Source organism: Melospiza melodia, chromosome 2, assembly GCF_035770615.1.
Source record: "Melospiza melodia melodia isolate bMelMel2 chromosome 2, bMelMel2.pri, whole genome shotgun sequence".
NCBI classification, from domain to species: domain Eukaryota; kingdom Metazoa; phylum Chordata; class Aves; order Passeriformes; family Passerellidae; genus Melospiza; species Melospiza melodia.
Window position 1 is genome coordinate 73,848,652 of NC_086195.1, and position 27,020 is coordinate 73,875,671.

The 27,020-nt window shown below is 40.8% G+C and overlaps 1 protein-coding gene across 2 annotated transcripts in view; it reads right to left on the reverse strand.

Moving 5' to 3' along the window:
* The window catches only part of SESN3 (sestrin 3), a 44,832-nt gene that overhangs the window by 8,886 nt on the left and 8,926 nt on the right, over positions 1-27,020 (reverse strand). For both annotated transcript variants that reach the window (XM_063148881.1, XM_063148880.1), the window contains exons 2-9: positions 12,588-12,653; positions 10,080-10,277; positions 9,226-9,408; positions 8,581-8,817; positions 6,885-7,032; positions 4,498-4,613; positions 1,943-2,133; positions 507-651 (exon numbers count right to left, since the gene is read on the reverse strand). In XM_063148881.1, the coding sequence (XP_063004951.1) occupies positions 507-651; positions 1,943-2,133; positions 4,498-4,613; positions 6,885-7,032; positions 8,581-8,817; positions 9,226-9,408; positions 10,080-10,277; positions 12,588-12,653 (1,284 nt within the window). The remainder of the gene's footprint in view (positions 1-506; positions 652-1,942; positions 2,134-4,497; positions 4,614-6,884; positions 7,033-8,580; positions 8,818-9,225; positions 9,409-10,079; positions 10,278-12,587; positions 12,654-27,020) is intronic.

Below are 27,020 nucleotides of genomic sequence, written 5' to 3' on the forward strand. Positions count from 1 at the left end.
ACAGAATAAAGAACAGTTTCCATGCCAGAAAAGCTAGAAGGCACTCATGCACTGAACCCTTCTCAGGAAGCATTTAATGTGATATCTGAAAGCACGTTGACATTTTTATTGCTGAAAACCACTATAAAATATACATATATATATATATGAGTTTAGGTATTTCTTGATCTCCAAATCCCAAGTATTGGCATAGTTGATCACTTCTGCATTCTCAAGTTTATCTTTAAAACTTTTTAAAAGTAAACTATCTTGACTTTTCTTTTACAGTTGTCCATTCAATTTTATGGAGAAGTGACTCAAAATAACAACAATAAAAGTTATTTCCAGCACACTAAGAAGCATTTTTGTCAAACTGGTATCTAACACTCAAGGAATGCTTCTCATTTGTTTTTCTCTGATTTAAAACAGTTCATATGCCAGATGCTGCCATTTTAGGTGTCCTTATATTTTAATTTTCAAAGAGCACAGGGCTCTGTGTGAAGCCACTTTGGTTTTGGAGCACATACCTTCTCCGAGTGCTTGAACTGGCGCCAGTAGCTGTCGTACATGCGCTTGGTGGTTCTCTCGGGGTAGCAGGTCACTGTCTTTATGTAAACCTTCAGGCTGCGTTCAAGTAGCTGATTCACTTCTCCATAATCGTAGTCATCATACCTACACAACACAAGCAATCATTCTGCTTGATGTAACTTTCTAAAAGCACTGTCTTTTGCAGCATCGTGTTCTTAAGCCTGGGAACTGGAACGTTTATCATACATGACCAAAAACCATGTGCTAAGAGAGGATCTTAAAGGCTTAGTAGGATCATAGAATTTTAAGGCTGGAAAAGACCTTTAACATCATCAAATCCAATGGTTAACCCTAAACCACAACCATTTCACCATTAAACCACGTGCCCTATCCACCATTTTATGAACACTTCCAGGGATGTTTTTTTCTCCCACTTCTGTGGGCTGGTCCAATGCTTTACAAATCTTTCTGTGAAGAAATTTTCCCTAATATCCAAACTAAACCTCCCCTGGTGCTACTTGAAGCCATCTGTTCTCATCCTGTCACTTGTTACCTGGGAGTAGAGGCTGACCCCCACTTGGCTACAGTCTTCTCTCAGGTTGTTGTAGACAGTGATAAGGTGCCCCCTGAGCCTCCAGACTAAAGACCTCCAGCTCCCTCAGCTGCTCCTCTTAGGACTTGTGCTCCAGACCCTTCCTCAGCACCACTGCCCTCTCTAGACATGCTCCTGCTCCTCAATGTCCTTCCTGTAGTGAGGGACCCAAACCTGAGCACAGGATTGGAGCTGTGGCCTCAGCAGTGCTGGGTACAGGGGGACGGTCACTGCCCTGCTCCTGCTGGCCACACCATTGCTGATCCAGGCCAGGATGCCATCGGCCTTCTTGGCCACCTGGGCACACCCTGGATCATGTTCAGCTGCTGTTGTCCAGCACCCCCAGCAGCACTGAGCAGCTTCCCAGCCACTGTCCCCAGCTGTAGTGCTGCCTGGGGTTGTTGTGACCCAAGTGCAGGACTCGGCACTTGGCATCGCTGAACCTCATACAATTGGCCTTGGCCCACTGATCCAGCCTATCCAGAGCCCTCTGTAGGCCCTTTATCCAGAGCCCCCTGTAGGGCCTTCCTAGCTCCTTCCAGCAAATCAACACTCCTCCCCAACTGAGTGTTGTCTGTGAACTTGCTTAGGGATGCTGTTTTTCCTAAATGAAGGATACAGAAGACATTTCTGTGAAAATTTCCATCCTGACTAATTTTCTGCAGTGGAAGGAGAAATTATACTGATATGCCAGCAAAACCACTCTAACTTCCATATAGAGGTATCATCTCCACTTTCAACACCCAGCCTAAAACGATGCTTTACACATGGTTTATTTTTCTGTTTACCATGTATTCCTAAGTTTTACCATGTATTCCTAAGCCAGGGAATTTTTGTCCATACCTGATTCCATACATACAGTGGACATAGTTAAATAAAGCTCTTCTTAGTGTAGTTGTATCAACATCTTCATGTGTTGCCATAGTGTTATATGTGAGGTTATACACCATCCGAAACTTCTCATCCAGGAGATGCCCAATATCAGAATAAAGCCTGTTTACAAGGGAAAAGCCATGATTTTCCCAAGTATAGTCCTGCAGGAAGAGAAGAAAATATATAAAGGCACAAATGAAGTGAATTCCTTATGTCATCTTCTCTACAACTCAACAGTTTTTGTTGTCTGATAGTTATGACTTTATTCTCTTCCAAAAGTTTGCATTTTGAATCCTTCATCCACATCACTTGCTCCATTTACCGAGAATTCTTGGCAATGAATATCACATTGCGACACCCTAACCCTGGATATCATTAGCCTACAGGCGAAAAAATCCCAAGCTTCTCCTGAAGTGCTTATGGAATCTTCTGCTTTTCCACTCTGACCAGTATCATTCCATGTGGGATTGGCTTTTAAGTTTAAAAACTTGCTCCTCTTGGAAGCTTTGGTGCTTAGCCTCAAGCAGAGATGGAATCTACTTCCAGCGAGGATGTACAATCATTGGGTAAAGTACTGAACCATCCCTAAAAATCAGGTAAAATCCAGGCTGCTTTGGTCTTAGACAGCCACCTGGATTGCAAGATAAAAGCCTGCCTACTTATATGAGGAATGGGGAATCTTTGCAGAGTGGTGGCACAGCAGGAAGAACCATCCTGCTCTAGAGCAGGGAGCAAGGGCGCTCTGCACAGCCGTCACACGGAAAGTGAGAGTGTGCCCAAATCCTTGTCAAGTGCTCTGTCATCCCATCACTGACGGCATCTTTACAACTGAGGGCATCATCTCCATGTCCTTCCTGTTTCTGGCTGTTTTCCAAAGGTACTGCCAGGCCAGGATCCTCACCTGGGCACCTTGAGGCACGTCCACTGTCCTGTCCCCCGAGCAGGACGGCAGGGAAGAGCAGAACAGTGCTCCGTTGTCTCACAGAGGCATCAATACAACATCTAAAACATGTCACACTATCACGTTTGGCCTCTGGCTGCCAGCACAAAAGACTATAAGGCTTGTGAGAAATATGCCATACCCATACAGCCCTGGAAAGGTGTCCAGGACATCACAAAAGCCTCTGAGAGCCAGAAGGCCCAGAGAGGAGAAAGTGCCGTTGACTAATAGCAATTGATCCCCATTATCAGTGAAACCTCCAACCCAAAAACAAGCTTAAGGACATTCTGCTGTGTATAGAATACCTTTTCTCTATTAATAAATTTAAAACCATAGAGACAAAGGCAGTTTCGGTTTTTCAGAGTAAGGATTAGACTTATTGCAGGTGTCTGGGATGCTTAAAATTTGAAATACCATTAATAGGAGAAAATTTGGGAGGCTGTGCGTACATACATCCAACTGCTAAGAGTAGGACATAATAAAGTTAAATTATCAAGGTGACTCCTTTGAATGTAAGCCAGAAGCTGTCCTGTTTATTCAAGAGCAGAGAGGTTTCAGTTCCAATTTCAGCTTCTTTGGAGCTTCTTTCCAAGGGAGTCTGTTGCTCCTAAAGTAGTTAGGCAGATTGTTTGATATATAGGCACTGACTGTCCCTTATTCTTTTTGGCAGTAATAACCTACTTCAGGCTCATATAAAGACCACAGAATAAATTATTCAGTTCAGCAGAGACTGCTATAAAGCTAAATACATTTCCTGAGAGCAGTCGTGGATTCTTTATTTTAAAGTCTCAGATACATCTTCTGACCATGGAGTTTTCCTGCACCCACTGTCATTTTAATTGAAGTTCTCTGATTTGAAGATTCCTTCCATTGCTTTCCATTTACTTCTAGACTGCTTATGAATGTGCTCTGTAAGACAGAACAGAACCACCTAGAATGTCCCTACTGTTATATATAATATGAACCTCATGATTCTGGTCATGGCAAAGAATGTCAGTATAGAAGACAATCTACACATAAAATGTATATTCTGTTCTTCCAACAGCACTGAGTAATACATATTAAAATACTGCAAAAACTTCAGTAATCATATTTCAGCATTCCTTTTCTTTCATAGCATTCCAAGTCCAGAGATTTGGTGCACATACGAGAACAATACTCCCCAAATCACTCTCACAGACCTGTATGTATCCAGGTATTGAAACCCACAGGACAGAGAGTACTTGGTAAAGTGACAGGAACAAAGAGTTGCTCCAGTGGATTTTTTTCTACAACATCTGAAGGGATGGGAAAGAAATTCTTGCTTTTCTACCTTTCCCTTTTATTTCAGATATGCTTTACAGTTTTTAAACAATAATACTAGTAATAACTGAAGTAAGGTGGAAAGCCAAGTACTGCCTTGCCAGAGACTGACAAATAGTGAAAGACTCCATCTCAGGGAGATTTATGCAAGGTTGTGAGTTATTTAATAAACCAGGACAAGAAAAGGAGCATGCAACCAACATACCCCACTATAATCCCTTCATGTTTTGTAGTGCGATATATAAACATTCTTTGAGTTGAATGTGGTTTTAAGAGATGGTACCTGAGCTCTGAATGTTGGCAGATGGTCTTCTCCTCGCCTTGCAAAGTCTTTGTACCCAAACCCAGGATCTTCAACATAACGGGAGACATCTGTAGAAACTATTTCATCATCAAATGCTGGGAATAAAACAGCAAAATGCTTTGCTTTAGGCAAGAACATGAGTTAATGCTGACTTCCAACTACCACTCTACTACAGGACTAGAGGACAACTTTAGAAGTTATGCAAAGGAGAAGAGTGATACAAAGGAAAGAAACATTTCAATCCTCATATGCTTATATTGGATACATTACTTTCATTAAGCCCATTAAATGTCAGCCTATACCAGACATCTAATGTACTTCTACAAAAAGAGAAGAGATGGGCTATACTTCTGTCTGGAGGTTTCCTGTTCTCTCTGTTGACTTCTGAGGGAGGCTAATTAAGTCAGGAAGATGAACATCATTAGCAAAGTCACTGTGTTAGCATAAGAAACAAAATAATGGATCCTTGACAGCAGGATTGTTGTACTGATTAGCCTTTGTGTCAGGAATCACACTGGCTCTGTCTGTAAGCTGGAGTATGAGCACCAGACAGCAACACAACACTCCACTGGTAAGTATCAGCTGAAGACTATATGAAAGCAAAGAGCTCCACAGTACACCAGGGTGAAATTCTGCCAGAAGCTGTAGTAACTAAGCATATTCAAAGAGCTCCAAAACATATCACTAAGCACACGCAGGTTCTCTATCAGGAGTCAGTCTTTCCCTCCCGAATAAACAGGTGGCTTGATTGTGTAACTACCTCTGCAGAAGTTGACTGCTGCATAGCTGACTGCATTTGACCCTGATGTTAAAATCATGGCTTGCTTCCACATGCATTGGTAGAACAGTTGCCATATGTCCACTGTTAGCACCTTGAAAAGTCTGTTAATCTAAGAATTGCAGAAGTGCTTTATCTCCTCTTTGCCTCATTAAACAATCAAAACATAACCGTGTAGGAAGAAGCTTGGACAACATCTGCTACAGTAAATTCTCAGCAAAGAATAAAAAAACCTGTACACATACACTCCTCTGCCCTGACAAGGACTGGATTTCTTGAAAGGGGTAAGGGCCAACACACACAGACTCCTCAACTGAAATCAGCAAATGGTAAAGAGGAAAGAAAGTCAACAAAACTATCAGCAATCCTACTCAAAACCCCCTTCTGTCTTGAATGATTCCTTTTCCTTAAACACCTGAAGTTGCACAGACTCATGGAAGTCCTGATTTGATAATGAAACTGCAATGAGTGTCCATTTAACTGCACTGCTAATACTGCCTGACCAAAGGAAACTACAGCAGGAATTTACAATGTCCATTTCAAAAAATCCAGCTTGATGTTGCTGGATGTATCTTCTTTCACAGATTTTTCCATGTTCCTGGAGAGCCACAGAACAATCTCTCTGCTGATCCTCAGTGCATTCTTCCTCCCTTTGGGGCTCTTTGCACAAACCCATTGATTCATTCAAATACATTTGGTCTGAAGCTGTGGAGATCTAAATTCACTAAGAACAGTGCAGTAAAATGTGAAGCATTTTAGTAGTCACTTTTTAAAAAGACACAAGCAATCATCTTCAAGTAGCTTCTACTATGAGGAAATAGCTAGAGATTCTGATTGTCTTAATAATATTCTTTCTTCCAACACTTTCTTGGGGGAAAAACCACTTTTCTGTCTGTATGAAGCAGCCTTCATTCAGTAGTTTGTTAGAGATGAAGGCATCCAGAGCATATGAAGAATATAGAAAAAGAAGGTTTCAGCTCAAAATTTGGAAAATAATTTGAGAATAAAAAAATGCTATCAATCTCCATCACAAGATAGGCAGTGGAACAGCACAGCAGTATGATCACTCAGAGCAGCAAATTGGTAATGTCCTTTCCAGGTGGGCAGTAAATGGTAAAGTAATTGAGTCTCATCATCTTATTCCTAAACTAAATGCCATATCTGAAAGCTACTTATGAGTGTCATTGAAGTTCTAAGCTCCACAGAACCTACACCTGTGAAATATCACTGAATATTTATTACTAATTTGTTAATTATAATTAATAAATTATTAATTATAATTGACAAAGTAATTGTTTTGGTTATACAGAACATATAAAGAAAAATGTCCACCCTACTTTTTAAGGAATCCTACAGGCTTTTTTTCCCCTTAATATACAAAAGCTAAATTCAAGTAGTAAAAAGGATATTTGCCAATCAAGAAATCCTAAGATGATGAAGCAAAAGGTAAGACCACCCTTACTACACACTTCCTACATGAAGAGCCAGAATAAAGAAATGGACAGAAAACGTTTCAGTCACTGAACTAGCCTCAAGCATTTATTTCTGAAAAAGCACACAAGAAATTGAACTGGAAAAGCCCAAATACCTCCACTAATTACTAGCAGACTCTCCTTTTTCTCCTTCTCAAAGCGAGTTGCCATTTCTTCCTGAGAGGCTTCTTCATCCTCTTTATCTTCCTGTAGTCTCTTCATCCTTTCCATCAGGGCCTCCAGCTCACTTAAAGAGTCTGCAATCTGCAAAAAACACCATGACATTCTGCAAAATTAGAAGATAGACAACCTGTGTCATCTTTGGATTACATGCTTGACAGTAAATGTTCTCAAAACCAGCCAGCAGCAGCAAACACAAAAACTCAAGGTAGAATGCATTTTGTCACATAGATCATAGACAAACAGCTTTCACACAGCAGGGAGACAGGAGCTGGGAAGTGTTAATGTGGCCTGCTGCAGCAATTTACTGCAGTGGGATTAACAGTGAAGAGGTGGTGCTTGAGTGTGGAAACCACAGTCACTCATATTCCACCACATAGACAGCTCAGGAAAATCCATCTGCGTGCCCTACGTCTCCCATAAACAACTTTTCATACTAAGGGAACTATATTCAGTCCATTGGCAATGGAAAATATGCTTCTGAAGAGATGCAGTGCAGCACTGCCTTACAGAAACACAACCTGAGATGGCAAATCAGTATTTTTCTTTCATTATGTGTAACCAAAACAGCCACTTTTCCTTACTTTTGTGAGGAAAAAAGACCTCTTTTAATTAGAAATGCATCAAAATTTTGGGTGCCCTGTACCTATCATTCAGATTTTTTATAAGATAAATTATTTTGGGTTTTTTTTCCATCTTTTTGAGTCTGTTCTTTTGCCCACAGTTACAATTCTAGCAGACTCCTCACTGCTTAGCAATAAGCACAGTCAGCAGCAACGCTCTGCCCTCTACAAATGGGGAATAAGGGACCTCCATGGCATGAGCTGGCATGTTTTACAGCCCAGAAATTTAATACACAGTGATTGAACTGAGTGATGACATGCTTACATTCTACTGGTAATTGTAAAAATTGTATCTAGCAACTCTGCTCATAATCCTGATTTTCCATCAAAGGCAATGAGGCTAATTCATCTGTCGGCATTAATTCAAGGGCATGTCTTCAAAAGCATTCTAGAGCACCTTCCAGGAAAAAATGTCCAGTTAATTAACTGGTAATCAAATTAATCAAGTTAATTAACTTAGTAATCAAAGTTCTCTGTTGATTCAAGACAGGAATGCCAGCATGAAGAATTAAGTAATTTTATTTCAGACATTTCCTCCCATCTACATGGAAGTGTTTCAAACTGTTTAGTGACTGTAGGCCTTGAAGTAAAAATAATAATTATTATTATTACTACTACTACCACTACTACTACTTGTATTTTTTTTCCATCTTTCTTTTCACTCCCTATGTTAGGAACATGGATGGAACAATGCTCTAGTCAATGCCCCACTGTCTAAAGAAACTGGGACTTTGAGTTTTCTGCTGAAAGCAAAGTTTTAGTCCTGCCCGATGGGTGGTGAGATTACCTATCAAAATCACACTGCTCTGACTGCCATCCACTGTTACAGGGTGGTTTTCAACAGATTACACTGGAAATTGCCAGAGTATATGTAAGAATTATCAGACTCAAGCATTCCTGTAAAGTAGGCAAAAAGAAATTTCAAACTAAAATTTAAACAGAACAGAATGGAAGTAAGTTTTCTAATGCAAAACAGAGGCAAGCAAAAGAATTTTCTTGCAACACTAACCCCGAAGTTGCTACTTGTGAGGGATGCATTTTCTATGTTGTTGTCATTGGCAAGATCACAGACACAGAAGTTGTTGACTGCTATAAGTCTGACTCCATTGGATGTATCCGGATCTCTCTCTGGATTAATGCCACTACCAAACACAAAACTTGCCAAGGCATGATAATGGGCCAACAGGACAACAGCATGAACCAGTTCAGGAAGAGACCAATTATTTTCCCCAGTCTTGACAAGTTTCTGAAATGAGAATAAAAAAAGTGTAAATATAAAATTTCTTTTGGCCCCCAGATTTTCTATAAAACACTACACATTTCAAAAAGGCATCAATTCTTTCTTCCAATAATACCATGTTCCCCTTGCACACAAACTCTCATGGGACAAAAAAAGAGACACCTAACATATTACTTCTTTTCTTTTGGGCTATTTTAGCCAATGCTACTCCTCAAAAGAAAATCTTACTGGCTTTGTCACACAGGAGAATCAGCTTGTTTGGTGCACTAGTACTTCCCTGAACTTTTTAACTCAGGGTAATGAAGCCTAACTAGGCAGACTTCTGCCTGTAGTTCCAAGCCTACCTTGCACAGTTCTAGGCAGTTTTTTCACCAGACATTTACTGGTATTTGCAGGGCATGACTGAAGAGGTACCTGGATGTGCTCTTTTGTGATCAGCCAGGGCCGGTGTGCAAGAAGTTTGTTTATTTCGTTCAGGTTTTTCAGTCTTTGGGGAATGTATTCTAAACCATTCAACCACTCTGCAATCCCACCAGTCTTCAGAAACTCATCAACGTGCATATTTATTAGGTAGGAACACTGATGTCTGGCAGCAGCCTGGAATAATTAAACACAGAGGGAACAGTGCAGCACATTAGTGTGTGATCTGCTTTTGCTGTGGGTGAGAGACAGGTTAATAACACAAAACAAAAGTAAAATATAATTCCAAAAGGCCTTGTGCAAATGCATTTCAATGCACTTCTATATAGTATAGAGGATTCTCCAACAAAAATATATTTGATTACTCTGGAGTGCAAAATATAATTTTGGGTGGAAGTGATCACTAGAAGAGAAACCTCACAGAGCTGACTTAGAACTTGTTGCTTGGAACCTGGTCCAGACAAGATCTTCACCCTTGGAGATCACAGAACCTTTCTTGCTGCAATGTCTCAACATCCTCAGAGAGAGAATTGTTTTCCTTGTGTCCCTCTGGAATTTCTTGTGACTTGAGTCCACTGCCTCTCACCCTACTGCTGCACAGTGATGTGGGCATGTGAGAGGAGCATCACTGCGGGAAACAGGGCATGATATAGGTTGCCGATTCTCCCCCCTCACTGAAAACCTTCTGGCTAGGCATGCTTTACTGTGATTAAAGTCTACAACAAAAATTCAGCCTCTGTCAAATTACCACCCTAATTTCTCCTTTCTAAATTCTTCCTGCTTTTGTTCTTGTTTTTACTATAGAAGTCAGCGCTGCAGGAGAGGAGGCCCAGCCTGCTGGTACATACCATGATGGCAATGTAGTGCCTGTAGGGCAAAGGAAGGGGCCCATCCATGCGCAGCATGTAGAACTGGCTGCGGAGGAAGGACTCCAGGTACTGACTGTGGATGCTCATGACCTGGGTGATGTTGTCCAGGCGACCAGACGTAGAATATTCTTCCACAAGAAGATTAGTACGTTCATCCAAACCATTTGCTTGCATAACCTTGAAAATAAGATGGAGAAATGTTAACAGAGGGAGAGATTTTCTCTAGCTTTAGCCTTTGGGAGAAACACACTGTGGTATGAAAGGTTTATCTGTGTCCAGACTTAAAGACAATGATGGAGTTCTGGATGTGTATTTGCAAACATACATGCCTGCATGAATGCAAATACACACACAGATCCTGCTTGTATACTGTGAGAACTGAAGAGGACTTTACACTGAACCTCTGTTATTTTTTATACGTTTCTAAAAACTCAAAGCCATTTTTCTATTCATCTTCTTGAAACAGGAAGTCGCAGATGCTGAAATCAAACCTGTACAGGGAGCTGAAAGTAAGTAAGAGCTAAATGGGAAGTAAATTCTTTATGGAAGACAACCTGTTTAGACACACACCACCTGAGTGCTCAGCCCTAAAATCAATTTCAAAATTAATGGAGAGGAACTGGATTATGTAACCAAATTATAGAAACAGCCTGGCAATCTACCCCTTCTGTGCTTGTATAATTGAACAGGAGATCAAATGCTAATTTGTCCATAACATTCAGGTATTATTTAGAATAGGAATTTAATGCTTTCTTTAAACAAAAGCTGTTCTTTAATTATTCCAACCAATCCAAACGTTGGGCACAAGATGAAATGAAACAGCAGAAGAGTAAGTAGCTCTTGCATTGCAAGCCCTGACACAGTATGAGTGCTATTACTCAGTGTTTATCACCAGGAACAGCCATTCTCAACATGTTCACCACTGAAGTTACAAGCACAAGACTAGAAAACCCAGTATTTATTCTGACACTGTGCAGTAATAAACCAGCCAGCTTACTATTGCAAACACCATGACATTAGAACATATTTTAGTTGTTTTACTGCACATGAAGGTAAAAGTGCCTAAAACCAAGAAACACAATGCTTTTGCTGAAATATTGTATTTAAAATATGTTTTCTTCTTTATGATGGGCTGATGAGTGGTCCATGTCTCAAATATTTTTCTACCAGATCTTATATAGAAGTCACATGCAAAGAAACAAAACAACATATTACATCTTCATTTCTCACCACATTTGTGGGCCCAGAAAGAAAGGGGAGAAGCAGCTTCACAGTTAGGCAGCTCCACCTTTTTAATATGTGTATCTTCACTATGGCAGCTTTTCTGTGTCTTATACCCAAACTGATGCCTTCTCAGTGGTCCTTAATAATGTTTTTACCATCAGAATTTTATTCATACATTAGAGACAATTTATCTTCCTGTATATACCTCACTCCACTCCTAGGAGTCCCCCTTATTCTTCAGCAAGTGTATCTCCCATGTATTTAAGAGATTCTTGTCTCATTTAGTGGCTTCTTGGGGAAATAATATTTTTTGTATCTCCAGTAAGGTTTCTGATCTTCTCCAGCTTGTCAGGAATTTTTCTTGTAACAGTGCAAGTTATAGAAAGAAATTCTGCTAACAGAATCAAAATATAATCCTGTAGGACTGCGCTGTTGCTATGTTAGGCATAGCAATATGCCATATGATTATTTCTAAGCTTTATCTTCATCTCTATTACTATCCTCTTCATACTGTGCATGTACTTCCTCCTGATTTATTTCCATCCACAGACATTTTTTTTTAAATTCTGCTTTCCAAGCCTTGTGGCATGTTAATAGGAACCTTTACAATTAAGTCATTATTCTCTGCCCATATTCTTTCCATTGCAACAATAAAGCAGCCTTTAACACCAGTAGTGTTATTATCACTTCAGTGTGTTACTATTCTGTCACTAAACCCTCTCTATTCACTGCACCATTTCATGACAAGGAGTGAGGGAGAAAGGCAGTCGTTTGTTCAACAAACCACAGTCGGCATTTGTCATGGTAGAAATCTCCAGTCTGAAATCCACTCCTTCCTTTCAACCATAAATTCTCTCAAGAGCCACAGCTATAGTCTAAGGAGTGAAGTCATATTTGCAGGTTCACTCAAACTGAAGGTCAGGCACTGCTCTGAGAGCTAAATAATCACGCTGCTGCAATACTGGACAGGCCTCCCCTCAGGTCTGGCATTATAAATAATGTGTTCACACCCACCTGAGAGGAGCAGAGCTGTCACTCATGGCTGTCTCTGGGAAAGCTGGTAACAGAAAAGATGTCAAACAGTACCACTTGTGTGAAAGGATGGGGTGGGTCTTACCCACTGGAACCTGCTCCAGAGACACCATTGCTTTTGCTTTCAAGGGAGCTCATCCAAGTATCATGGAACAAGCAGGGTCATAGAACCATCCTTCAGTGTCATTATTTTCAGAATTATCACCCAAGCCCAGCTAACTGCAAACTTACTTCATTCTCTGGTATAAAGGCACTTGGTCCTCTTGTCAATGGCGGGGAGACCTGTACTCTCTTTTCCTGCAAAACAGTCACACAGTTCAGTCACTGTCAGGAATTACATATTCACCTCAGGATGAGATCTTCAAGGTCTGGATTCTATTCTCTTCTCAAAGCCCCCTGAGTGTCCACTGAGGATGTATGGCACCACACCACATTAGATCAGCTTTGCATCCCCTGTACTTTGCATGATGGAATGGCATTCATTTTGGCAAGGAACAGCACCAATTTTGGGCAGGGGTAAGGCAGAAACAAACCCCAAAAATCCAATTCCAGTTGGTTGACAGACTAGTTTGAAGATACACAGACAATAGCAACAAAACATGTGGCATGATGCTAAAATTAGCCAATTTACTGGATTGAATGGAAATTTGAAAACAGAGGGGGAAAGAAACCGCACTCAGGAAATTATAAGCAAGATGCTGGCTTTTTTCAACATCGGCATCTGATGAGATCCTTAATGTTGTGAAGAGTGTAAGAACTTTTTGTGCCAAATATTGGCATGAAAAGCAAACCAGCAAGACCCAGTTACATGCATTTTCAAGAAACCTGATGAAAAGGCCACCTGACTCACTGCTGAGCCTGGAGCACACTGCAAGCAGCACAAGCCTCGGTGTGCAAACCCCACCTACAAGGCAGGAGGATATATTTAGTACAGAACAAGCTGATAGTGTAAGAAGAGCTAGAGGAATTTTTTGATTTATTAGGGATAAGAAGCTGGATTAAGATAAACTGTGCTGCCAACCAGAGGAGTGAAGGGGACCTGGGAAGGCTGTCTGCTCCTCCAACTCATCAAGGGCAGGACCAACACTGTCCACATGATTGCTGAACAGTGTTGGTCCAATTCTCCTGGAGGTTCCTTCCTCTCCACGGGTCATTTATTTCAGTGACTAACTCCTCAAACTGTTAAAGTTTTCCTAATGCCTAATCTGAATTTCCCTTGCAATAATTTAAAGCAGTTGCACCTTGTCTTTTCTTCTTTTCCTCTTTATGGTTATTTTCCACCTATCTGGCTGGCTGCACACTTGTCTCAAGTCCCTAATTGCAACCACTGTGTTGGTGACTCTTAATATGTTATCCATAAACAGCAGTATTGGATTTGCATACTAAGTATTTCGTGCCCCTAACATAAAAGGCTGAAGTTTTCCATAACAAATGACTCTTAAATACCTCTACCAGGGGGGCTTTAGGCTTAGCTGCCAGTGTGCACAAACAGCAGTGCCAGTCCCATAATGAATGTGCCACTGATTTCCACCCAGGAAAATTAAGCCACTGGAGCTGCGTAACTATTGTCCTGATCCTTAGAAACATCCTGTCCTTTCTAAATTAGATTAAAGAATAACATGCAAAAATCAGCAATGATTACTCAGGAAAGATGTTCCAAAGCAAACTCTCACAGGACAATTGAATTTGTGACTTTGGAACAATTAGCTGCTAAAAGACGCAGAAATAAGCTGGATCAACCACATGAAGCCCAGAAGCCAGGAGACAACTTCCTGCATCTGCTGCCTACTGTCACAGCCCCAAAAATCCTGTAAGACACTTCTCATGTACAAAAAGTACTCAATCTAAAGTATGAAGAAACGGTGAAGAGAGTCCTGGTATCTGCACATGCAACCCCCTCCTCACACAGTTACACAAGGCACAGGAAGGCATCTTCTGCCCTCAAATACACCGTCTTGCCAGCAGCCAGTCATTTCCACCAACATTTAAAAAAAGAAATGCTTTCCAAGATTGGATCCAAGCTTGGATTTTACTTGGTTCATGAAGGTTATCTGGAAATTAAGATTTAAAACCATTATTTCACACTACATAATCTGGAGGAAGCAGCTTGTGTGAGTGATACAACTTGGACACCTGTACACTGTCAGCTTTTGCTGGAGCATACCAGAGCTCAACCTTCTCCATCCTGCTCTCTGATCTGTGCCTTCTTCAGGCTCTGCAAAGCTGGTCCTTAAGGCCAGACCATGGCAAAAAAAAATCCCTTTGTTGCTTCTGGCAGGATCTGAGCTCCATTCCCCTGTTCTCCCATTCAGTGTGACTGCAATTACTCCTTTGTGCCTGCAGATAAGCTACTGCTGAGGAAAGGAGGAAACAGTACTTGGGTGGATGAATACAGGCAAGTATCAACAGCTAATTCCTGTGAATGATGACAGAAAGTTCAGGAGATAGTCAGACATGAAAAATGTGTGCAAATCTACTACAAAAAGAACAAAATCTAACTCCTTTTGGGTGGTGGCAATTCTAAAAAAAAAACAAGCCTGGGGAAAAAAAAAGACAAACAACCAAAACAAGAACAAAATCCCAAAAGCCTGAACATGATCATTCAAGCTGATGAGTCTTATCACTAGACACTTACAGGGAGCTGGGCTTTTTTGATATTAGAAATTATATTCTTCTCTTCCACCAACAAGAAAGATTATTTTGCCTTCTTGCCAAAGCTTTTATTTTATTAAAACGGGTTAAAACAAGATTGTGAGGAGAAAAGGAGCAAACATCATCTGGTTGCCCAAGTTCTCGGGATGCTATAAATAAAACCACGTGAAGTTTACAAGCATTGAGAAAGATAATGTTGGCTTTGTTGAGCTGCAGATAAGAACCACTCCTTCTGGGCATGCTTTATCTAGAACAATGATTTAAGGTCTACCCAAGAACCCAAACATAAAAACCAGTTCATAGGAATTAGAAAGCAACAGTGCAGATTTATGGTCCTTTATGGTGAAAATTCTTGCAAAGCTTCTTGTTTTCCAAGAAAGCCATTTTGTTTTCCTGTCCAAGTAGTCTTTGTAGATTACACTATCACTAAGTCAGACAGGGTCCCAAATATCTTATTTGAAACTGGATTCTTTTGCTAAGAGGCTGAAGCAAGAAACAGGTTGCTCAGCAACTAAAATGCTGCACGCACATCTACCAGTCATTCTCTGCTTCATGATCCTCCAGAAACAAAATTACTTGAGTAAGAACAATTTCCATTTACATCAACACTAATACTTTTTTGAGGGCTGTTTCCTCAGAAGGAATGAGATACGAAGGGCTTCAAAGCAGAAAAAAGTGTGCCTGAGCATCTTCCTGAGAGAGAGGCTGCTGCAAGCTAGAGCCTCAGAGTAGGTTTGGCAGCAGTGTCACTGTCACACTGTGGTGTCAGACAGCAGAACAAGTCCCCTGCAGAGCATGGGAGAGCTAATGCAGGAATTAATGAAAAATCTGACGTAAGCTCAACCTGTGACTTCTGTCCTTAAACTGCACTTGCAATGGTGTTAGAACCTTCATCAGGAATCTGAATGGTGACAAAGTAGCAGCATTTCCCCTTTGCCCAGGATAAACTGTAAGAAATACCTTTGTCCTTGGGCGAGCTCTGCACAAACCCAGCCACAAATCTGCAACTTGCCATCTCACGGGTTTATTTTCAGTTGTGGCAGTGACTGCACACCCTTCCCTCCAGAGCCAAGATGGGCACTGGAATGCAGCACCTGCATCCCAAATAGCTGCCAAGTGGCAGAGCAAGGAATGCCAGAGCCACTGGGGTTGGTGATGTGGCCATGAAGGCCAAGGGGCAGCAAGCACGAGCCCAGCTGGCACCGGGATAGCACAGCGGCTTTCCTCCCAAAGCCCAAAGCTAAAGAAATAACCTTTCTTCCTCTCCACCACCACATGAATCACCGTGTCCTCAGGCTTTAAAGAAATGGCTATTTTTAGCAAGCTGTAAAAGGAGGCTGTTCTGCTTGAGAATGGAAGTGCTAGCTGGTGGGGCTGATCAAACAGCTGCTTTAGCAAGCACTTCACTTTTGTGAATCTACGGATTCTCAAAACACGGGCAAGAAGCAAGTGCTTGCACTGCTATGGGTGCAGGGAGGATTCTTACACACATGGCACATAAAATCTAATTCATCCTGAGCTTGACATCAAGGTGGCCATGCTTCAACAGGATGGGGGGAGGGGGATCACAGGGAAGAAACATTCAAGAGGGAATTTTGTGAGCCATGACAGCGCTGCCACTTGTGTCCCTGCAAACTCTCAGCGCAGTGCAAGTGTCTGGGAAACACTCATGAAGGGGCTCAGAACCTCCACTCTCACAACACCTGCCACCACTGCCAAGACATCAGGATAATAAACAACACCAGATCAAATATAAATCCTAAGGGCATCCCAAAATTAGCTTTTCCTGAGGAACAAATTATTTTTCTTAAACAAGCAGAAATGTTTTGGGGGGAAGGCAATGAGTAACTTATTATTTATGAAACCTTTTCTTATATTATAATCTACAAGCCATTTTGCTACCATCTAGGATTTGTAAGGATCTTTGTTATTTAAATTCAGTGGTCCATCTCTTTAAAATACTCATTATCATCTGCAGCAATAATCTGAGTCAAGTGCATCACTGGATGGGAGTGGAGAACTATGTTTAGGATTCTCTATCCGGGCTTATTCCCCAGTCTCAGTTTTATCTTACAGTTCTTCAAACTCAAAATACACCAGCTCAATCTCACAGACTCAATGTAATGGAGCACATATTTGCTTTTCAGCTGACATACACAAATGCCTTGAATTTTAGTTCACATTACAAGCAGCATTATTTACTGCTGCTGCTGCTGGTTAAAACCCCACCTATAAACTGCTTTTTCCTACTCCCACTGTTGTTACTGAACCTATTTCATTTTTTGTTCTTGGATCCTGGAACAGGGTCTACCCCGACTGGCTCTAATTACAGTCAAATGCTCTGATTTTCGGTAAATTGTAACACAATTTTAGTCATGCAGTCATACTGGACCATCTGCTTATTCCATCCTCACTGGAAACAGAAGAAAGCATTAAAAAAAGTTATCTGAATACCAGTTGTGTCTTAGCATCTACTTTTATTCAAATTTTTTCCTAGGATGCAGGAGGGATTTTGTCTACTTCTGCACATGCCAAGTTGCCTTTTGATTTAGCTCCCCAACCTTGGCAGAGGAACAGTAGTTTAGAAATGTGGCAGAAGTTTAGGATGCATCTAATTCATTTTAGGTGGTAACTTTATTATTTGTTGTAAATTTGCAGAGGATTAATGTAATAGTTAAAACTACACATAGTCTTGCTGACTAAAATGAAAACCTCAATAGTCACAGTTTACCTGTCGTCACATGTCAGTTCTCCTGGGAGAGACTGATTTACAAGAACAAAGAAGTATATTCAGCAAAGCTGAGAAATTTTGACATTTATTGACAACAATTTACTGATGTATCGTTCTTTAAAGAAAAAAGAAACTGTTTATGGTATCTAATGTAATAAAACTGGGAGCTTTATAGCTTCAGAACATATTTACAATTCATGTCACATTAAGTTTCCATTGCAACTTCAAAATTTGAGATATACATTTAAAGGGTAAACCTTGGTGTCCTGTTTTCAAAACAATTTATGTAGAAAAAGAAAAGCCAAATGACAGAAATGTGAAGAGCAATGATTTGAATGATGCATAACATTTTATTTGCTGTCAGTGCAGAACTCCTCCTTACAGCTGACCTATTCCTATAATTAAACCCAGGATATAACTCCAGAAGCAATAAAAGAAATGTTCAGAACAAACAATGTCAAAATGTTGAGAGTTCACAAAGCAAAAGTCCTTGCCTAGGGTCATTTGTTAGGGGCATTTCAAGTGATTTTGCAACAGTTTCTTCCTCTTAACAGACTGTCCAACTCCAAAAACGCAAACTAAGCCATAAAGATGAAAATTAGCAGGGGAAGTCAAACAGCAGGAAATCTTGTTTTTAAATGAAACAGCATTTCAAAATACTTAAACCAGTAACTTTTAACATTAAGAATTTGGCATCTTTGTGCCTCACAGCTGATGAAGTGGTGCAAAGAGCTGGGAAAAGAGCCAATGTAGCACAATTGATGGAGAGCTTTTGCTCTGGTAACAGGTTACAGCCCTTTTGGATTTCACACAATAAAAGGAAGCCTATCCCAAGTTCCCATCCCTCTACCAGCTATAAAGAACACAATCCACACTAATTAGAAACCAAAGGTCAGCAGTTTCTACCTAGCCCAAGATGGATGGTCAGGCAGAAGTCCCACAATGGCTCCTTGCTCTTTGAAAGATATCCGGTACACAAGGGACAAAAACTCAGCAGTGAACACGGAGTTGTGGCAGAAAAGCCCATCACCTTTTCCATAAAGGAAACTTCTTCTGCATCCTTACTCCTCCTACTGCTGTGTCTCTCTCCTTGTGCTGGAGATCATTCCTAGGAACCAAAACCAGCCTCCAACTGCACCTTGGAACCTCCAACTGCACCAAGGACCACAAGTCACATGGCACAGTAACAAGTATGCTGAAATACACTTCTTTATTTAAGAAACCTCAACTGTATCTCACTTTTTTTTTTTTATTAGAATAGATCAAAATGTATCAAGTTAAAGACACACCTGTAACTTAATACTGACTGAAGTTCAGGGTACATCTAGTTGTGTAACTAAGTCTGAGGCTCCTCAATAAAAAAATGGAAAGACCTTCACAGCAAAATTCGCACAACTAACGGTGCCAAGTCAAACCTAAATATTGATTATTAACATCTGAAAAGGATGAGAGACAAGCAACAACCTTTTCTACTTCCTTGTTGCTTGAGAATCACTTCTATTTAATAGAAGCCAAACCTCAAAGGCTGACTTTTCACTCATGCCCCAGTTGTTCTCAGATACCAAGGATGAAACTCAACTGACCAAACACAAGCACTCAAATCAGAGTTAGCCAGCTGCCTGCTGGTTCAAATGAAAAAAGGAAAGTGATGTCTAACTCAGGATGAGAACAACTGTGTCATGGAAAAGCCTGAATTTTCACCATAGACTAAAAGGACTTCATGGCTAACCAGGTATTGGTCTGAAGACCAGCAAAACATGCATCACCAGCAGACAACAAATGGTCTTCTGGTCTATTTCAGCCTTCAAAAAACTGCTCAAAAAACCAAACAAAACAAAAACTCAAAATCAAAATTATGGGGAAAATAGAAAAAAGGAGAAACAATGCTTCTCTCATCCATCCATGGAGAACTTCCTCCTTCCCTCCCTGCACACCCAGCAGTAAGACTGGAGTCGTGTGCTCCTCAAAAACTGCCCTCAGGACAGAAGATCTTGTGAGTGAATGTCTAGATGACTCAATACACTACAAGCACAGCAGAAAAGCATTTTCTATGTTTCAACAGCACCAGATATTAAGAGCAAAAGTTAGAAAACTTCAGTGGTTTTAGCTGGGACTTGTTTCATCTGTACCTTGGCTCCCTTCCACCTTCAGGTTTAGTCCACATCTGACATACTGAGACAGAGCAGCATTATCTAGTTTGGAGAACATAGCCTTTAGCCATTAAGTTGGCAAAACTGCAGAACTGCACAGAGTTAATCTGGCTGCTCATCAGCCAGGACAGGAGCGCTGCGTGTTGAGAAAGGCTCTCTGAAGCAGCACAGCATATCCTTTAATCCCCTGCCTCCTTGCAGAGGGCTGCCTTGTCCTGCCTGAGCACAGCCCATCTAAGCAAGCCTGGTTTTGCTCTGCCAGAAGGGTCCCATGAGCTCAGGAGGCTGCAGGCTCAGCGTGGGCAAGGGCAGTGACTGTGGTGACACGTGTGGCCTCCATCCTCTCAGGGAGAGACTGGATTGACCTCCCCGTTGGATCCATGCAGCAGAACACTGCCAACAGGTACAGCAAACATTTGCCACCAAGTGCAGACAGAACAGCAGCCGCTTTGACAGGCCTGAATTAATACCTAAATTAATGACTGAGAGCACAGCCTCTTTCCAATGCAGTAATTGAATGGTTAAATACTTCAATTCATAAACACACACACACACATTTGATTTATTTGGCATACTGCCAATTGGAGATTAAAAAACAAAAAGAGAGAAAGACCCCTGGGGTATGCAAATCCATCATGTATCTCTGGCAGAACTGTCTTCCAAGAATGCTCTACCGAATTTTTAATAGAAGTATTGTCCAAAAGGCATGCCCTGTAAGCAAGCAAAATAGAATGGTATTCATCCATACTGTAAATGCATAATGGCATCCTCCTACTGTTAAGAAAGCGGCCCAGGGTTTGGTGGTTTTTTGTTGTTTGGTTTTGGTTTTTCCAAGTATTTCAAAGATATTAAATGATTGAAACACTAAATTGATGTAAAGGCAGCACACTGCACAACACTCTGACAATTTTTAAAAGAAAGTCTTGAAAGGAATCCACTGCAATTCATGCTAGAAAAACTTCAAATGCTACAGTATTTCAGCAGAGACATCATCACCAAGGGTTTATAGAAAAGAAGATGCATTTAACAGCATGTTACTATAAAAACAAACCGGTTGAATTTTTAACTAGGGACCATCATCAAGGCTGCATTCTCTCATCTCTCCTCTTTGTTACTGGTGTTGCATTCATTATGACAAACAGCAGAGAGAGAGAGATTTTAGGCACAGTGTGCCCTAAAACATTAGGATTTGGATTTTTACCAAGGTAAGACTCTTGAGATTATGCCTACATTGCAGTCACTAGCAAAACTGCTGCTCTTCTACAAGTCAGCTTTAAAGAAATTCTTGAGATTCACTGGTTTTGAAGAAGTCCTTGGTTAACAGTTCCTAAGTCAGGCAGGCACATGAAGCTCTGCTGCACAACAGGCTTGAGAAACCAGACAAATGTTGAGTCAGCCACTGCTGAGTTTCCAGTTAAAAGGATGAAGCTTGACAGCTCAGAGTGAACATAAAGAGATCTGCTAACAGCAAGTATGGAGTCCTACCTTTGCACTTTAATGGAAAAATAATAACAATATCTTCCTCTGATTAGCATCTCAGTCCCCCACAGCTGAAGGGGAGGAAGCTGGGCTCTGACCTCTGCACCAGCTCACTAAAATTATTTTCCTTCCCAGCTTCAACTTACCTGCATGACAGACTACCAAAAGCAACAAGGTCTCCTGCACTGGTCTCCTGGCCACAGAAAAGTATTTTGCTGCCTGAGATGTTATTCAAGCAATGTTTGTGACTAATGTCAAACACTAGATGTTTGCAGGCTACCAAACACTGAAAAAACTTCACAAGCTGAGTGTGGTGGAAATCCACCACAGAATTTAACTTGAGAAGGCAAAGGTTGAGGACCTTTTCCATGTGAAAACCTGTTTGACCTGTAACTATGAGATTTTAGATCACACAATCCAGCTTCCCAGGCATTTCCACTCCTTTTCACCCTGCAATGTCACTGTACAGCTTACTCTTCTTGTAGTTGTTCTTTTAAAATTCAGTAGGAGGTGCACTCTGCCAGCTCCCCCGATTGGCCATTGAACCAGGACATATAAGTGGGAAGTCTGAATTTTATCAGAAGAGCAACAAATCCACTGCAGAGACACATTTTGCTACCTGGAGCACATCACAGGTGCTTCTTTGTTGCATTTCAGGGAATAGGTACATGAGCAGAAGCCCCACCCTCCAGAAATAAACTTAGCATGTGTCCCTGCCAACACTCCTTTCTGATAAATCCATGTCCTTGTAGTGTTTTCAGCTCAATAAAAACTTCTAGGAGACCATCTCTTTGCTGAGTAGTAAATGCTGCTGCAGACACACACTCCAAAGCACCTTTCACTAACCAAGTTGTACATAAAACCAAATTCTCTTCAGAGACATAAGAAAGTCAAACAAATGGCACAAGCATGGGCTTTCAAACTGCTTTCCCCATACCTTTAATGTACCAAATGATCATAGCAGTTATTTTGAATCTCTGTGTATGAACTATCTTAAGTGACATGGAAGTAACTTGCCAAGCTTTAGAAAACAAAATCCTCTCTCACAGATTAAAGAGGGAAATGTGCTCTGCTCAGTACTGGAGCTCCTTTAGCTAGTTTTCTGCCATCTTTTTCATACAGGATTGTGAAACACAGTAGCTTGAGTCTTAGAAATAGCAACTCTGAACTGAAGATGCTGCTGTCACAAGCAACATCTTTATTTTAATTGATTGCCTCCTTGCTGTCACAGTCCATGCATAGTGTGCTTGTGCCACCTTCAATAAAAAATTATCAACCAACCAGCAGGTGACAAGCTCAAGCAGAGATACTTAGCTTTTTCCACAATGTGCAACTAAGCTGTGGAAATCCTTGCTGTAAGATGCTAAGGACAAAAAGCCAGAGTGTGTTTAAAAGTGAAGTGTTCAAGTTCATGGAAGAGAAATAGAAGAACAGTTATTAAATACAGAAAATTCACCTCCAGCTCAGGAAGATTTCAAATGGCAAATACTTGAATAGAGGTAGTGCTGTGGGAGTGCATAACAAACCGCTCCATTTTGTGTCTCCTTTCTTTGATATCTTCCCCTGGCCACTGTCAGGGACTGGAATCTGAGTTGCAATCCAACCTACTGTATCTGCCCTAATGTTCTCTCTCATATATCTGCAATAGATTGGCGCGAAGATAATACTTATTTTTTATGTCCTATTAAAAATGGAACTTATTTTCTAATAGAGACAGGAATTGACATCCCCCAAGCAAGGAAGCATTTTAGCTAAACTGAACCATTTCAGAAATAAGCATTGTGCTAATCCAGGGTAGATGATGCAAGCCATGTTATGGAGCTCCTCAGTGCCTGGGTGAGCACATTCCTGCACTGCCTGTTCAACACAAGTGGTATCATATAATTTACTTCAGAATCTGAAGTACATTACACTTTAATTCTTTACTAATATGGTTTTAGGAAGCTGGTGTTATTATTCCCATTTTCTAAATGCACCTCATCAGAAATGTCCTCAATTTAGATTTGAAAAAGGTGAAGGACAAAATGCCTATTGTCTTTATGTTTTAATGCCTTAAAACATGAAGACAATATACTTATGATCTTCACTACTCACCTAATGGGCAGAAGATGTTTGTTTAGATAGATGGTACTGGAAGAAAAGTATATTTTGGCTATGCTACCTCACCATGGAGAACTTTAACCCCTTTGCATTCACATTCAAGACAACATCAAACATGAAAACATGAGCCAGAAACATAAGGTTTCTAATTTATAGCAAAATTTGTAGCTGATGTTCCTTAAATTTTAAGTTAATCCATTGAAAAGCTTTTAAAAGAAAATGAGAAGCCCCCTTGGCACAAGTTTCTTGGACAAATGCTCGTGTACAACTGATGGTCTCTGACATCTTTGCAACAGTTCAAGCAATGTAAGGCACACTGCTGATGTTCTCCTCGCTCTGCCTGGGAAGGGATAGCCCTCCTGGACATCCAAAAGGAGCAATATCCTCCTGCTTTAAGAGAAGCACCTTTTTTCCTCCATCTTTCTTTGGCTGATGACTCAAACAAAGAGAATGCGCCAGACAAAAATAAAATCTCCCTGACTAACATGCTTTACGTCTAGCCTAAAGGTACAATTTCCAAGAGCGAGCGCCTTGCTGTCTAAGCCAGGAGTTTAAGCCTCTTTTGATTAGTTGACTTGTAAGCATTTTTCAGGAGGTGGCATCCACACCATGCCTCTGAGTTTTCTGAAGTAAGTCTTCTTACACAGTCTTCCTGAAGGAAGCCCAGAAAAATCCTATAGGTGCTAGGGCCACAGATGGAAAACCATGGGTGAGCCCTTTTGATTTTTCACCTGATAGAAAATCCTAAAATGGTCACCAATTAGAACAAATTATTTCTGCAAGGAGTCTTGTTTGCAAAGGTAGGAGACTGTTTTACAATGAGCAGGGAGCTGACACACTGTTTTACATTTGATTAGTCTGGGAAAGTCTGGCTAAGAGACAGACAGGGAAAGGCTTCATCCCAGTAGCACATTCGCAAGCCACCGACTTGCTGGAACGACCATAAGAATTCTTGCAGTCAGGCTGTTTCTTCCCTTTTTTTTTTTTTAAAGAACATTTTGCATCTTAAGTTACATCTTACCAAAGTGAGTCATTAGTGAGATACAATCTTCAAAACACACTGACTTAATGTAGCTGAGCTGGTGGCAGCAAAGACCTAAGATACAAATGTATTTTCATGATGGAGCTTAAAAGATATGCTGATTTTCAAAAATGAAGACTCCTAACTGTTAGAGAAGATTTATTGCATGTAAATACAGGATTCATCCAGAGACAGATCAGCTATTCCTGCTCTCTCCAGCCACCCAAGCCAGCAGATTGACAGAACTTCAGATTTACCTCCAGCCTCTGCTGGCAGGTGCTATTATTTTCTCAGAGTACTGCCTATACTTTTACTAAGAGGGCTTTTGCTACAGTTTGGTGACTTAATGACTCTACCAAAAAAACAAAACAAAACAAAACAAAAAAAGCACCAGCAATAAATAAATAATAATAAAAAAAAAATAAACTCACTTATTTTATACTGTTTGAATAATGACTTCTGTAGCTATGGGAGAGTGATTTACATGCACTGCCTAATAAGGTTCTTCATTGCCCTCCACTCGACTTGCCCTTTTTCTTAATGAAGTCACCAAACCCAAACTGAGACCTTTTCAACAGAGTAAACACAGCTCCAAGGAGACATATTCACAGCTTTTACTTGCCCCAGCCCTACCTCTATACAGACAGAGGTGCAATTTTTCGTCCAGCTTTTCTGGGAAACAAGAACTCACGCCATAGACCTACCTTCTCAAACAAGGCACATTAATCATTTTGGATGGCTGGATGCTGCCTCTATGCATTCATGAGGCACAGCTTAACTCCAAGGAGTGTTCCATACAAAACAGCAACAGCACTGGATAGTCAAACTGCTTTTGCTTGTATGGCGAGTTTCTGTTGGATAAATAGGTCAAGTAACTACACCTTTATCTAATACCTTTGGCATTAGTGGCCTAAAGAGCAGGGGCACGGAGGGAGACCCTCCTTCCCCTTCCTGCTTTACTAAGCCATGTGTGAAAGATGTTTGCAGCAAACCCTCCATGGCTGCAGCCTGCATTCCTTCCCCTCGGACTCTGCCTGCTGGAAGAGGCGCCAAGCTCCATGTCTCCTGAAGAACTACAATGCTGGCTGCAGGCTCCTTCAGCCTTTAATTACGTTAAGCTGACCTTTTCAACCAACACACCTTTCCTCCTAACTACTTGTCAAGCGCCAGCACAGAAGTGAGACAACTTTTAAATTGCTGGAATAAAAATCACTTATTTCAAAGCAGATTCTACTTGAATGATCCCAAATGTTACTGCCTCATCCAGTCTTTCCTCAGCAACACAAAACTTAAAGTAATAACGTAATTGAACAATTTGTTTGTGTTTTCAGGAGGGAAAAGAAGATGAAAATATTCTGTGAACCATTAATATGGCATAAACTAGTCAGGAGTTTTTCTAGTTCAACCACTGCATTTGTTTAAATGTGACAACTGCAAAATGTAAAAATATTAAATATGGTGGAGAAACAGAACTGAAAAAAAACCCCAAAAAACAAAAGAAAAGAAAGAACACAAAAGGCCATGTCTGATTCTAGTGAGATGTATTAGAACCTGTCTTCTGGATTTCACAGGGAGAAGGCAACCAATCAAAATGAACTGTTGACTCATGAATACCAAGCACCTCAAGTGTTCCTTAAGTATTTTGATACATCTCCTACCACTAGAGTCTGGAAGTTTCCACCACACGATATTAACAGAGATCCAATTTAGAGTTTTCTAGCCATAGTGGTCTAGAGTGAAATTGGCTGCAACTGAATTAAAGAGGACTTACAAAACATGGGTGCTCAAACAGCTGCCACTGCATATAATGGGTGTTGCAATCAGCTTCCGGAGGGAACTGAAGGAGCCAGCTCATAATGGGGAGAGAAATGTGGTGCTTCAACTTTAAATTCTTATCAATAGTGTGTTGTTGTCACCTTATTACCGTACAACAGGGACAAAGTGGGAACTTCAGCATGTTTCTACCTCATATACACATCAAGCTGTGTATAATGTATGTGCACAAGCACCTGGAGTCCAGCTTACAGAGTTACTTCTCTATTAACAGTTGCCTTAATTTTCTAACTAAGCCAGATATTGCAGTCAGGCAATCACTGCTCACTGGAATAGTCACATCCTGATGCTGATTTCCAGGGAGGCACAAGGTTTGCTCTGCCTGCTGAATAGCCAGTGGGTATTTGCAGGCAGGCAGCACGTTGACTTCAAGACACAGAACATATTGTAGTAAAGCAACATTTCAAGTGTTCTTCCACACTGGATGAGATCCAGCTGGTGTCAGGTAGAATATTTAGACAGCATGTAGGCGCTCCATTTCATTAGAGGTCTAATCAAATTTCTAAATGCTAGAACAAATTACTATTTCCACACCTCTAATCAGCAAGGAGGGTGCTTTACTGAGAGGAATGTCAATCAACTCAGAGGGGAATATTTTTTATTTTTTTAGTTAATAGGCATAATTACTTTAAAACAGATTTAGAACCATATGGCCAAAACCCCTCCAGATACATTTAGACAATAATGTAACTATATTC